The following is a 15121-nucleotide window of genomic DNA, read 5'->3' on the forward strand; positions in this document are numbered from 1 at the left end:
GCTTCAAGCATCATTGCGGCTCAGTGTTTAGCATGGCTGCCTCACAGCACCAGCAACACAGATTCGATTCCAGCCTTGGGCGATTGTGTGCAGTTTGCACATTCTCCCCATGTCACAGTGGGTTTCCTCACAGTGTCCAAAGATGTTCAGGTTAGGGTGGATTGACCGTGAGGAAATTGGTCCAGGGATGCGCAGACGAGGTGGGTTAACCCCCACTCATGGAGAAATGGAGAGTTACAGGGATAGGGTAGAAGGGGGGTGGGATGCTCTTTGGAGGGACTCTATGGGCTGAATGGCCTGTTTCCACGCAGTAGGTATTCTATGATTGAACTGAGTGGCTCGCCCGACCATGTTAGGAGGGCAGTGAGGTGTCAACGCCCAATGGTGAAGGCCAGACTTGGGTAAAGACGGCAGACTTCCTTCCCTGAAAAGATACTGGCGTGCCGAATGGGCTCTCAATGACAATCGTGTGGATTAATCGTATTTAAATTCCAAGCAGCTACACGGGCAGGATTCAAACCAATACTCGCAGAGCATTTGTTGCAACCTCCGAGTACCTCAGCAAGAACCCTGCCAATACCTCATTTGACATATCCCGGAATGCGAAACTAGATATGGAATCTCCTCTAGCCCCAGTGTACCGCCAGTCTAATTATCAAAGGGCTGCACTTTGGCTGTCCTGCATGCTCAAGCGTGGCAGAAAAGTGGATGTGAACAGCGCTGGATCAGCCCTGATCTCACTGAATGGTGGAGGAGGCTTATGGAGCTGGGAATTTCCCACACTGTCTTTAATGGTCTTAAGGCTGCGCTGGTCCGACCAAAGATATTTTAGCCCCAGCCGTTTCAAATGCTGCTAGACCTGCTGGAGTTTTTTTTTCCCCAGCAATTTGTGATTTTTTTTTTTCTGATTTACAGCATCAGCAGCTCATTCAGTTTTTCATAGAGATTTAACTCATGGGATTGAGGGGAGTGGGCAAGCAGCAAAAATCAAAACACGCGGCATTCATTCCATCTCCAACCACCAGTTTATTTTCACTTTGTCACCACACAATTATTCATTGAACGCTCCCGCAATTTTACTCTATCGTGGCTGCACACAGCAGATAGGACAGAAAGGCGCTGACAAAGGGAGGGGGGGGGGGGGGAACGACAGGTGAAGCTTGGTGGTCTCTGGAGACAGAGAGAGAGAGAGAGAGAGAGAGAGAGAGAGAGAGAGAGAGAGAGAGAGAGAGAGAGAGAGAGAGAGAGAGAGAGAGAGAGAGAGTTTGTATCCAATAAAAATATACAATGATCCTATTCAAAAAATGTTTAATACACTATTGTTTGGTCACAGCCAAAGGGAGGAATACAAAAGCTGGGCTTGATTGAAGTGGAGATAAAAGATGCCTGGGTAAGCACCTGAATCCCATTCACCTCCAGTACCCGACGGAGGGGAAGGGACTCTGAGCTTTTTGAGGGAAGCAGTATTCAGCCACCAGTCCACAAGACTCCAAATCCATTAAGCTGTAAAATCAGTCGAACAGTTACTGTCACATATCCTTGATTGTGTACAACTGCTGGCTTCTGACTGTCAATGTGAAACACCAACTGGACAAAACAACAAGAAGGAAAGAAATGTTTGCCCTGAAGGAGGTTTGGGGGGTGGGGGTGAGGGACCCATACCTGGGAATCAGTTTCACTCTGCCTGACTCCAGCTAGCTGTGTACTGAGCAATACTGACACTCCCTTCCCCAAAATGCCCTGGTCTTCCCAGACAGGGAGTCTACAAAGTTACTAAGCAATTTATTAACAACAACAACAACAAAAAAGGGAGGGATTTGGTGGGCAGTGTGGGAGTCTTCAACAACAACAATCCGGGGAACAGACTGGCGGTATTTGGAGGGGAGGTGGGGAGCTACTTTTGAAACGAAAAGAAATCACATTGGCAAAAAACACAATGGCGGTTATTAAATCATTTCACATTTGGAATTCATTAACAGAGCGCAGAGCCTGGTGCCCACGAAAGGGGAGGTGAGAGGGTGCGAGGGAGGGCATGCGAAAGACCGCGCACACGCTTGAAAGAATCCCCATAAACCAGAAATTACAGAAGCGCAGACTCCGAAGCCAGACCCGAAACAGGTTGCGTTTCCAAAAGCACGACGCATTTCCAAGAGGGACATAAATAGCCAACTGCGCACACACGCAGCCTCTGAAAGCAGCCGGGCGGACTGCCTCCTGCAAATCTTATTACCAAGCCTTTTAAAGAAAAAAATGTCAACTGCATTTCACTGTGTAAGCAGCGTGTTGGTTGACACTGGGTACTGAGCTGAGTCACCGTGTCTCACAGACGTGGGAGGTGGAGGGGGGGAGGAGGAGGAGGAGGAGAGAATGACTGCATATCAGTTTGAAAAAAAAAGAGTTCTGCAGAGCTGTGATTTAGTTCCAAGTGATCGACGATGAAAAAAAAAAAATCTTCTCTCAGAGGAAAGATATCATTTTTGGAAAAAGTGCCCAGAGAGAGAAGGGCTTCAATTAAAAAAAAAATAAACTGGTCCAAACCGGAGGGAGGCCTGCTGGGGTCAACAGTGCTGCAGGTTCCAGCAAACCCATCTTTGTGTTTCTTCACCAATCAGGTTCCAACAACCTGTAAAAGAATAATACACATCAGCGATCAATGAATGACTGAACAATGGGCACGGTCACAAAAGAATTTTTTTTTTTAAATGTCGTGTAAATGAGTTGGTTCCCACTGTCCAGTATACTTTTCCTTCTCAGTTGCCCAGGTTAGATGGGAAACGTGGATGGAAATGTGTTGCTGGAAAAGCGCAGCAGGTCAGGTAGCATCTAGGGAACAGGAGAATCGACATTTCGGGCATTAGCCCTTCTTCAGGAAACGTACAGAGCAGTGTGACTGATGGGGGGACCGATTTCAGATTCCTCACCCTGGGCAATCTGCAGTTCATCCCTTCAGGAGAGGGAATTACCACGTAACATCAGCACAGACCCACACCCTGCCTTATAAGAGACCCTTCAGAGAACAGGTTTACATCGAAAGCCAGTTCTGGCAAATACTTCTCTCTCTCTCCCCTCTGAGAAACTGCCTAATCTGCTTAACGACTCCAGCATTTTCTCACTTTCTACAGTAGCACTCGAGTATTTTGCTTTTGTGTTGGAAACAGGGCCTTACAATCGGCAGCAAAGATCTGAAAGCATCTGACACAAAGAGCAACCCATACTGCAAGTGCTCGGCCAGCCTGACAGCACGTCTACAGGGCAGGAAGGAGTGGGCAGAAAAGAGAGAGGGAGAGAGTACACGCAAAGGGTGTGCAAGTAGAGAGAGACACATAGGTGAGGGAGAGACACATAGGTGAGGGAGAGACACATAGGTGAGGGAGAGACACACAGGTGAGGGAGAGACACACAGGTGAGGAGAGACACACAGGTGAGGGAGAGACACACAGGTGAGGGAGAGACACACAGGTGAGGGAGAGACACACAGGTGAGGGAGAGACACACAGGTGAGGGGGAGGGAGAGAGATAGAAAAAGGCGAGAGAGAGAGATGGGGGGGGAAGGGGGAGAGAGAGAGAGATGGGGGTGGAAGGGGGAGAGAGAGAGAGATGGGGGTGGAAGGGGGAGAGAGAGAGATGGGGGGGGAAGGGGGAGAGAGAGAGAGCTGGGGGGGCGAGAGAGAGAGCTGGGGGGGCGAGAGAGAGAGCTGGGGGGGGCGAGAGAGAGAGCTGGGGGGGGCGAGAGAGAGAGCTGGGGGGGGCGAGAGAGAGAGCTGGGGGGGGCGAGAGAGAGAGCTGGGGGGCGAGAGAGAGAGCTGGGGGGGCGAGAGAGAGAGCTGGGGGGGCGAGAGAGAGAGCTGGGGGGGCGAGAGAGAGAGCTGGGGGGGCGAGAGAGAGAGCTGGGGGGGGCGAGAGAGAGAGCTGGGGGGGGCGAGAGAGAGAGCTGGGGGGGGCGAGAGAGAGAGCTGGGGGGGGGCGAGAGAGAGAGCTGGGAGGGGCGAGAGAGAGAGCTGGGGGGGGCGAGAGAGAGAGCTGGGGGGGGCGAGAGAGAGAGCTGGGGGGGGCGAGAGAGCTGGGGGGGGGCGAGAGAGAGAGCTGGGGGGGGGCGAGAGAGAGAGCTGGGGGGGGCGAGAGAGAGAGCTGGGGGGGGCGAGAGAGCGAGCTGGGGGGGCGAGAGAGAGAGCTGGGGGGGGCGAGAGAGAGAGCTGGGGGGGGCGAGAGAGAGAGCTGGGGGGGCGAGAGAGAGAGCTGGGGGGGCGAGAGAGAGAGCTGGGGGGGGTGAGAGAGAGAGCTGGGGGGGCGAGAGAGAGAGCTGGGGGGGCGAGAGAGAGAGCTGGGGGGGCGAGAGAGAGAGAGATGGGGGGCGAGCGAGAGAGAGATGGGGGGCGAGAGAGAGAGAGATGGGGGGCGAGAGAGAGAGAGATGGGGGGCGAGAGAGAGAGAGATGGGGGGCGAGAGAGAGAGAGATGGGGGGGGCGAGAGAGAGAGAGATGGGGGGGCGAGAGAGAGAGAGATGGGGGGGCGAGAGAGAGAGAGATGGGGGGGCGAGAGAGAGAGAGATGGGGGGGCGAGAGAGAGAGAGATGGGGGGGGCGAGAGAGAGAGAGATGGGGGGGCGAGAGAGAGAGAGATGGGGGGGCGAGAGAGAGAGAGATGGGGGGCGAGAGAGAGAGAGATGGGGGGCGAGAGAGAGAGAGATGGGGGGCGAGCGAGAGAGAGATGGGGGGCGAGCGAGAGAGAGATGGGGGGCGAGCGAGGGAGAGATGGGGGGCGAGCGAGGGAGAGATGGGGGGCGAGCGAGGGAGAGATGGGGGGCGAGCGAGGGAGAGATGGGGTGCGAGCGAGAGAGAGATGGGGGGCGAGCGAGAGAGAGAGAGAGATGAGGGGCGAGAGAGAGAGAGAGAGAGAGAGATGGGGGGCGAGAGAGAGAGAGAGAGAGAGATGAGGGGCGAGAGAGAGAGAGAGAGAGATGGGGGGCGAGAGAGAGAGAGATGGGGGGCGAGAGAGAGAGAGAGAGATGGGGGCGAGAGAGAGAGAGAGATGGGGGGCGAGAGAGAGAGAGAGATGGGGGGCGAGAGAGAGAGAGAGATGGGGGGCGAGAGAGAGAGAGAGATGGGGGGCGAGAGAGAGAGAGAGATGGGGGGCGAGAGAGAGAGAGAGATGGGGGGCGAGAGAGAGAGAGAGATGGGGGGCGAGAGAGAGAGAGAGAGAGAGAGAGAGAGAGAGAGAGAGAGAGAAAGATGGGAGAGGGAGAGAGAAAAAGAGAGAAAGAAAGAAAGAAAGATAGGAGAGAGAGAGAGAAAGAGAAAGAAAGATGGGACAGAGAGCGAGAGAAAGGTGGGAGAGATGGGGGGGGGGGAAGAGATGAAGGGGAGGAAGAGGGAGGGAGAGGGATGAGAGGTAGGGAGAAAGATGAGAGAGAGATGAGAGTGGGAGGGAGGGAGGGAGGGAGAGAGATGAGGGTGGGAGGGAGGGAGAGAGATAGGGAGAGAGATGAGGGTGGGAGGGAGGGAGGGAGGGAGAGAGATGTGGGAGGGAGGGAGGGAGGGAGGGAGGGAGAGAGATGAGAGAGGGAGGGCGAGAGAGATGAGAGAGGGAGGGCGAGAGAGATGAGAGAGGGAGGGCGAGAGAGATGAGAGAGGGAGAGCGAGAGAGATGAGAGAGGGAGGGCGAGAGAGATGAGAGAGGGAGGGAGGGAGAGAGATGAGAGAGGGAGGGAGGGAGGGAGAGAGATGAGAGAGGGAGGGCGAGAGAGAGAGATGAGAGAGGGAGAGAGAGAGATGAGAGGAGGAGGGAGAGAGATGAGAGAGAAATGAGAGCGAGAGAGAGGGAGAGAGATGGGGGTGGGAGGGAGGGAGGGAGAGAGAAAGATGAGGGAGATCAAGTCAAGTACAGTGTGACTTGTTGGAGTTTTTATTTCAGATTTCTAACATCTGTAATATTTGCTGGGGTTGTATTCCAGTCAGTATGGGGCTTTGCTTCCTAGTACAAGGTAGGTACTGTATATCTTTATTGACCTTCACAGTTCTAAACACAGTATGTTTTCCTTAAATAACAATGTCATGGCATTCACCTTCCCTCCTACATTCCCACTGATTTCCTCACCATCATCATTTGAGGTAACCATGGTGATCTGATCTGCCCTGGAAAAAGCCTGGTCACCAACCTGCTCTCAAAAATCCATCAGGCACCCAACAATGATAGTAACAGGATGAGGTAGGTTCACTGTGTCAAGGTAGTGAAATGGATTATGTACAAATGCAAACCACAGAGTCAGCCGGAGTGTTCGGGGAGCTTGGCTCACCTGTTAAGGCCACTAGCCCAATCCTCACAATTCGTCGTGCTCTGTTCCTTCCCCATTCACCTCCTCATGGCAAAGGGCTGGTGTCGAAAACTCCATCAGGTATTCACAGCGACTGGGCTCTGAAGTGGACAGCACAACCGTCTCTTTGCCGCAGGACAGCTTAACCTGTCAGCAATGGAAACAACATCACAGGGAGCGGGTCCCAGAGAAAGGGTAAATGGTGCACAGCGGCGGGAGCCATTTTCCGAGCATTCGTTCGGTCACTCCCCGTTGGCAGCCAATGGGGCTCAGTGGCAGCACTCTCACCTCTGGGGCCAAAGGTCACGAACAGGGTCAAGCCCGGGCCTCGACACATCAAAGTGGATCATACTTCAATCGATTACTGAACGAGTCATGCAGCGCCACGGCCAATTTGCACACAGCAAGACATCACAAATACCAGCGAGTGATTGAGAGGGAAATGTCAGCCGTGGACTTTGTTACACTTCATCCAGGTCCAGCAAAAACAGAGCACAGAAACTGGCCATTTGGCCCATCAGATCCTCGCTGGTTTGTATGCCACACAAACTGCCAACCTCCTTTGCGCAAATCCATCGAGATACCCTTCTATGCATGTGCTTATCCAACTTTCCCCTAAATACGCCTGTATCATTTGCTTCAGCTATTTCTTGTGGTGCACTGGGTAGTGCCCGAGGTGCCTGAGCCTGTAGCGTCAGACTCAAACCCAACGTTAGCCGAATATGGAAAACCATGGTGAGAAGCGACCTGCAAATCCTTCCAACACGCTCCAATGGTCAGGTGCAAAGAGCAGGAGAGACGGCCGAACGTTGACACATCCACCATTACTATTGCTCCAGAGTACAAGATGGGAAAGCTGCATGTTGCCAGAGTAACCCAGACTTAGTGATATACAGCACATCGCAACATGAGAAGCAGGAACATTAGCAACGTTTAAAGCGGATCTTGATAGACACATGAATAGGAGGCAAATGGAGGGATAGAAACCCCATATGGGAACTTAGTGGTGGGTCCAAATAAGGACTAGGAATCAGTGTAGGCTTGGTGGGCTGAAGGGCCTGTCCCTGTGCTGTATTGTACTCTATGTGCCTTACCGTATCATGTTTGATTCAATATCCTTTACGGTATCCAAGCAGAATCTCATTAAGTTCCATCAAAGCAGCACCTTAATCAATGTCTATACCTTTTCATACTCTACTAAGGGCGTAGGGTGCATGTACTCCAATCCTTCCAACTCAGAGACAAGTTCTCCTGACTGACCCGTAATGACACTTGACTGACTAGCAACAGAGGTACAGCATCTCATGCACAGACTATCCCCCCCTCGTTACAGAGACAAACTATCCCCCCCCCCTCCCCGGTCATGAACCCAGGTGCACTCACCAGAGTGGTCCTGCTTGGCCCCTGCCAACAGCCAGTACCATGCTCATACTTCATCGCACTGAACTTGTTGCTCTCCGCTCCAGCCCATGAGCTCCAGACTCTGCGTACACAAATAAAGAAACGGTACAATTTATTCTGAAAGCGCAATGCGTTTGGTGCAAATCATATCCTCACCCCACTTTGAGCCGAAAGCTCCCTGCACCCGCTGGAGAAAAATAACATTGAAAAGAAAGCACTGGAAAGAGGAGACAGAAAGGAGGATGGGAGAACACAAGGGGTGCAGTTGCTTCCCAGATCTGGTGAAGGCTCTCAATGCGATTTGTTAGATAAAGCTAAGGATGATAATCGAGCTACGGGGAGAGAGCGCGAGAGAGCGCGAGAGAGCGCGCGAGAGAGCGCGCGAGAGAGAGCGAGAGAGAGAGCGAGAGAGAGAGCGAGAGAGAGAGCGAGAGAGAGAGCGAGAGAGAGAGCGAGAGAGAGAGCGAGAGCGAGAGAGAGAGCGAGAGAGAGAGCGAGAGAGAGAGCGAGAGAGAGAGCGCGCGAGAGAGCGCGCGAGAGAGCGCGCGAGAGAGAGCGCGAGAGAGAGCGCGAGAGAGAGCGCGAGAGAGAGCGCGAGAGAGCGCGCGAGAGAGAGCGAGAGAGAGAGCGAGAGAGAGCGAGAGAGAGCGAGAGAGAGCGAGAGAGAGGTGGGCATGACAGTTCATTGTTGATTACTTTAGGAAGGAGCCAGAAGAGACCTGATGGATTGAATGGCCTCCTGCTGCAAGGTAAGTCTCCACTGATGCATTGCATTATTATTATTATTATTATTAATTTTCCCCCTTCCAGATTTCAGCAGCTGTTCTTTAGTTCCATTAAAGGGGATGGGTCACAATAGGTGGCAGAGCATTTGTCTCTGTATTAATCTTGGACATTTGAGACGATTCCAGCCTATTTCTGGTGCTTCTGTCTCCCTCTTTGATTTTAAAGATAGCATTTAAGATGACAGCTACATCACTAGCACATTAAGTGCACTATACTAGGCATTCCCTCCTGTAGCAATCCCAGTTTATATTCAGCATTGATTTCATCATGTGGTTCATGTCAAGACACTGTTCTCAAAATATCCAAAAGATTCTCTTTGTAAACAGATCAAGAGATAATAAATTCCATTATGGGTTTTGGAAATCATCCTACACAAGTCAACAGAGGCAGGAATAAATCATTCAGCTTTAATGATGCTACAACTCAAAATGATTATGAGAGAAAGTTACTAAATATTTAACACAAACTTCAAAGCAATTTTGAGATACCCTGGACAGTTAAATGTCAGGGCATATTTATTTTATTAAATACAACCGAGTACTCACAAAAGGAAATGGTTAGCCCGACAAAAACACATCGAGGGTTCACTTTTACCGTACCTCACCAAAACTAACATTGAAAATAAAACATTGGAAAGGCACAGCAGATAGAGTGGAAGCAGAAAAGAGGATGGAAGGACTTGAGATACCTCATGGTTCAAGAACAGCTTCTTCCCTGCCATTATTAGACCAATGAATGGACACACTAACTTTGAATAATGCGATCTTGCTTTTGCACCTCTTGTGCATTGTAACCTGTATGCCTTGTGCTGTCAAAGCAGCCTATGATCTATATGTCCTCGTTTGCTATGACCTGCCTGCACTGCTCGCAAGTCAGAGCTTTGTGTGATACGCGTGACCACAATAAGCCAAATCAAATATACCCCCGTGCCCGCCAAACTGTGTGCTTTCGAGGTCAAAATTGAAGCACTTTCCTTTCACACACCTTAGTGGCATATGTTACTGCATATCCTCAGAATGGCAGACACAGCTATGCACACATTTGCACAGCAGCTACAAGTTACACTTCCGTAACTCATGACGGTTCCTCCCACAGCACTCTCTATATCAGTGACCTCTACAGTAAGGAAAGGCAAGGGCAAAGGCATGGGGAGACCAGCAACCCCCCCCATCCTGGCTTGGAAATATATCAGAGAGGAGAAAGTGAGTCTGCAGATGCTGGAGATCAAAGTTGAAACTTTATTGCTGGAACAGCACAGCAGGTCAGGCAGCATCCAGGGAACAGGAGATTCGACGTTTCGGGCACAGGCCCTTCTTCAGGAATGAGCAGAGAGTGTTCTGCTGCTTCAGCCTGCTCCTGCCCAACCGAACTCATCTCGGCATACCTCGACACGGTCCTGTCCCCATTAGTCCAAGAACTCCCCACCTACGTTCGTGACACCACCCACGCCCTCCACCTCCTCCAGGATTTCCGCTTCCCCGGTCCCCAACGCCTCATCTTCACCATGGACATCCAGTCCCTGTACACCTCCATCCCCCATCACGAAGGACTCAAAGCACTCCGCTTCTTCCTTTCCCGCCGTACCACCCAGTACCCTTCCACCGACACCCTCCTTCGACTGACCGAACTGGTCCTCACCCTGAACAACTTTTCTTTCCAATCCTCCCACTTTCTCCAAACAAAAGGAGTAGCCATGGGCACCCGCATGGGCCCCAGCTATGCCTGCCTCTTCGTAGGGTATGTGGAACAATCCATCTTCCGCAACTACACTGGCCCCACCCCCCATCTTTTTCTTCGCTACATTGATGACTGTATCGGCGCTACCTCGTGCTCCCACGAGGAGGTTGAACAGTTCATCCACTACACCAACACCTTCCACCCCGACCTCAAATTCACCTGGACAGTCTCGGACTCCTCCCTCCCCTTCCTAGACCTTTCTGTTTCTATCTCAGGCGACCGAATCAACACGGACATCTACTACAAACCTACCGACTCCCACAGCTACCTGGACTACACCTCCTCCCATCCTGCCCCCTGTAAAAACGCCATCCCATTCTCCCAATTCCTTCGTCTCCGCCGCATCTGCTCCCAGGAGGACCAGTTCAAAATACGTACAACACAGATGGCCTCCTTCTTCAAGGACCGCAATTTCCCCCCCCGACGTGGTCGACGGTGCCCTCCACCGCATCTCCTCCACTTCCCGCTCCTCCGCCCTTGAGCCCCGCCCCTCCAACCGCCACCAGGACAGAACCCCACTGGTCCTCACCTACCACCCCACCAATCTCCATGTACAGCGCATCATCCGCCGTCACTTCCGCCACCTCCAAACAGACCCCAGCACCAAGGATATATTTCCCTCCCCTCCCCTATCAGCTTTCCGTAGAGACCACTCCCTCCGCGACTCCCTTGTCAGATCCACACCCCCCACCGACCCAACCACCACTCCCGGCACCTTCCCTTGCAACCGCAGGAGGTGCAACACTTGCGCCCACACCTCCCCCCTCACTTCTCTCCAAGGCCCCAAGGGAAACTTCCATATCCGCCACAGATTCACCTGCACCTCCACCCACATCATCTACTGCATCCGCTGCAGCCGGTGTGGCCTCCTCTATATTGGGGAGACAGGCCGCCTACTTGCGGAGCGATTCAGGGAGCACCTCTGGGCCACCCGGACGAACCAACCCAACCAACCTGTGGCACAGCATTTCAACTCCCCCTCCCACTCCACCGAGGATATGCAGGTCATTGGACTCATCCACCGCCAAACCACAACAACCCGACGGTCGGAGGAGGAGCGTCTTATCTTCCGACTGGGAACCCTCCAACCGCAGGGGATGAACTTGGACTTCACCAGTTTCTTCATCCCCCCTCCCCCCACCTTGTCTCAGCCGGATCCTTCCAGCCCGGCACCGCCTTCCTGACCTGCAGTCTTCTTCTTGACCTCTCCGCCTCCACCCTACTCCGACCTATCACCCTCACCTTGACCTCTTTCCACCTATCACATTTCCAACTCCCCTCCTCCAAGTCCCTCCTCCCTACCTTTTATCTTCTCCTGCTGAACACTCTCTGCTCATTCCTGAAGAAGGGCCTGTGCCCGAAACGTCGAATCTCCTGTTCCCTGGATGCTGCCTGACCTGCTGTGCTGTTCCAGCAATAAAGTTTCAACTTGGAAATATATCACCATTCCTTCACTGCTGCTGGGTCAAAATCCTGCAAACCCCCCTCCAGCAGCACCGCAGGTCTCCCTCCACTCCAATGACTCTAGCAGTTCAAGATGGTGGCTCACCTCCAGCTTCTCCAGGGAAATTGGGGATCAGTAATAAATGCTGGTCGAGCCAGTGACACGAATGGATTTAGAAGAATCGCACAAGTTGAAATGAAATCATTTTCAGTCCCTCCCTGGTCACCACTCGGACGGGCGGGTTTCCAGACGCACTACAGCCAGTCCAGTGTGTCTGAGCGCCATGGGGTTTCCATTCAGGGAGCACTTACTGCACTGCCAAGTCTTTGCCACAGCTCTTTCTTTCTCTTGCCATTTGCTGCCGTCAAGTACACTTGTGCCTGCTCCACTGTCACCCACTTTAGCCGTTCACCTTCACTCCTTTGCCAGCTAATTGCTCCGGCCTTCAGCTGATCACAGACCATGCCCCTACAATGGGCTTTATCCAACCTTTACACATTGGGCTGAGATTTGGGGAGGAATATTTTAATTTTTCTGCCAGTTAGGGATTAGGGTCAGGTTGTGGAATGCACCCTCACTCACCAGTGAGCAGAAAACATGGGAGAGGAATGATAAGCAAATCCTTTCAAAATTGTCCAGTAAGACTTAGTTGTACTTTGAACACTGGTCTGACCAGAAGGGGAGGATCCTTTTGGCTGAATGGATGAATTGAATTTATTGTCACATGTACCGAGGTACAGTGAAAAGCTTGGTCTTGCGAGCAATACAGCCAGATCACAGAGTTAAGTAGCATAGATAAGTAAATAGATAGGTAAACAGCAGCAAAAACAAAAATACAGGTACAGGCCTTTGGGGGAACACACATGTCCCCATTGTTAGGTGGCCAGTTATATAAGCCTGCCTTACATTGTTCCTTTTTCCCCCTTCACCAACTAGCCTCAATCTGTATTGTTTCAAAGTTGCTCATCTCTAACTCTGAAGAATACCATCAACCTGAAGCATTAACGCCGCTCCGCATTCCACAGTGTGAACCTATGTTCAAGCCTTTTCAGACAGTTTTCTTTACACAGGATGGGGGCGGCACGGTGACTCAGTCGTAAGCACTGCTCCCTCACAGGGACTCTCGGGTGACTGTCTGTGTGGAGTTTGCACGTTCTCCCAGTGTCTGCTCGAATTTCCTCTTGGTGCTCTGTTTTCCTCCCACAGTCCAAAGCGGTGTAGATTGGCTGTGGGGTAATGCACGGTTACAGGGATTGGGCAGAAGGGTGGGATGCTCTTCGGAGAGGTTGTGCGAACTTGATGGGCCGAATGGCTCGCTTCCAAACTCTAGGGATTCTTTAGAATGTAGCAAATATAAGGATGAGGCATCACAGTGCAGATTGTACATTACACGATTACTACACAGCTCAGGTTGTGTAACCCCATCACAGGCTCCCAATTCTGTTCATACAATCTGGCTTGAACCACTCTGCTCTGTTGGCATTCAGATATCCAGGCCGGTTACAGACGGGCTGCCTTCATTGAGGGTGGCACATTCATTGGCACACCAAACAAAACAACAATGTTCACTGCCATAACACAACATAGCTGCTTTTCCTCCTCACTTTGGACACCAGTGCATCAGTCAACGATGCCCGAGCAAAAACTCATTCAGAGAAACCGACCTTCGAAAGTTTGCTCACATTAACCCAAACTATTTCCCACAATTTGAAGAGAAGAGGTGGAAACAGCATGCATGATAAATTAACCTTGAAAATAAAACAGGACATTCAGCCCACAAATCCGCAATTATCTTACCCAAGACTGGTTTCTGAACCTCCGTGCTTTGGTTTTTGTGCCACTTTACTGAAGGGGCAGAGCTTGTAGACATACCTGCAAGGAACAGAGCATCATTGTTATAATCCTGAACAGTTCCTACCCTGGAGGTGTGCACATATACCACCATTGTCCACCTCACTATCCCTCCCCTCAAAACCAATCCTTATATTTGTCGTTAGAGGTTTGTCCCGAATCAATTTTCCAGGGCTTGAGGTTTGGAGAGGACTCTTCTGAAGTGTGATGAGTAGATAAATGCAAATTGGACAAATGCCAATCTAAAACACAAGATCCACTAGTAGCTTAAAATGCATGCAAATGATTGGGAAATACAGGTGTAAAATTCGTAACTCCCAGGCTCCAATCTGCATACCCATGGAAAGCACAAAAGCTAAAACTTGAACGACCAAGACAAGTCTATCCTTACAGTTTCCTTTAGACAATTTGCGTACTTTAACAGTAGGTTGAGAGAAAGCGAGGACTGCAGATGCTGAAGATCAGAGTTGAAAAGTGTGGCGCTGGAAAAAGCACAGCCGGTCAGGCAGCATCAGAGGCGCAGGAGAGTCGACATTTCAGGCACAAGACCTTCATCAGGAATTCCTGATGAGGACCTAGGCCCGAAACGTCAGCTCTCCTGCTCCTCAGGTGCTGCCTGACCGGCTGTGCTTTTTCCAGCGCCACACTTCGACTTTAACAGTAGGTATGGCGGTGTGTGTGTGTGTGTGTGAGAGGGACAGCCAGACAGAGCCAGAACGAGCGCGAGAGACTAATTGTTTCGCGGAGTGTGCATGGGGAGGGGTGGGGGTGTGTGTGTGAGTGTGAGTGTGAGTGTGAGTGTGAGTGTGAGAGTGTGAGTGTGAGTGTGAGTGTGAGTGTGAGTGAGAGTGAGAGTGTGAGTGTGAGTGTGAGTGTGAGTGTGAGTGTGAGTGTGTGTGTACATGTACGTGTGCAGATTATGGGAGGTGGTGAGAGAACTCGGAAAGAAAGGGTTTAACAATGCTGTTTGACAGGCATTGTTATACTTAAGAATTTTCAGCATGAAGCTCTGGCTCAATCTGATCTAAATGGGCACTGCAGAAGAAACATAATTGAAGGGGAGTCTGCTGCAAGGCAACACACAAATATCTATCCCCAAACAACTGCTGCAAAAGCAGCGAGGACATATATTTAGCAAGTATCTTTATTTACAAAAGACTTTCCAAAGCGAGACAGTTACTCCAAATGTCGTTTGGTGTTAACATATTCATTCAAACACAATGGATGGCTTTTAGATTTTGCTGGGGATCCTGATTTCAGATGATCAGCTCCAGTGCACCGTCATTCCTTTTGCACTTTGCATGCTGCACAATATGGAGTGGGAAAATTAAGATCTGCATGAACAGCTGCCCGTGCTTGCTGTATTGAAACCAGCAGCCTTAACCAAAAGAGAAAGAGACTTTCTTGCAGGTCATAAACACCCTAATGTTCAGGGAGCTATCACATCTTGGATTGCAGCCAACGGATGAAGAATTGCACATCTGCTATCAGTGACTTACCCGCCATGTAAAATTACCCAGGGACTGAGCCAGGTTCAGAACCTAGGCATCTACCTGGGGCTTTAGATTACAAAGTTACAAAAGAACCCAGAAT

The 15121-nt window shown here is 51.3% G+C and overlaps 1 protein-coding gene across 1 annotated transcript in view; it reads right to left on the minus strand.

Annotated features, from left to right (window-relative positions):
* Positions 1 to 1173: 1173 nt before the first annotated feature.
* Positions 1174 to 15121, minus strand: part of prkcsh (PRKCSH beta subunit of glucosidase II) — a 79594-nt gene continuing 65646 nt past the window's right edge. Inside the window, exons 14-17 of the mRNA XM_043694863.2 lie at positions 13475 to 13549; positions 7693 to 7792; positions 6292 to 6456; positions 1174 to 2623 (exon numbers count right to left, since the gene is read on the minus strand). Of these exons, the coding sequence (XP_043550798.2) occupies positions 6316 to 6456; positions 7693 to 7792; positions 13475 to 13549 (316 nt within the window). The 3' untranslated portion in view covers positions 1174 to 2623; positions 6292 to 6315. The remainder of the gene's footprint in view (positions 2624 to 6291; positions 6457 to 7692; positions 7793 to 13474; positions 13550 to 15121) is intronic.

This window comes from Chiloscyllium plagiosum, unplaced genomic scaffold (genome assembly GCF_037043375.1).
Source record: "Chiloscyllium plagiosum isolate Xiang-an unplaced genomic scaffold, Cpla_swu_hap1 HiC_scaffold_45, whole genome shotgun sequence".
Classification (NCBI taxonomy): Eukaryota; Metazoa; Chordata; class Chondrichthyes; order Orectolobiformes; family Hemiscylliidae; genus Chiloscyllium; species Chiloscyllium plagiosum.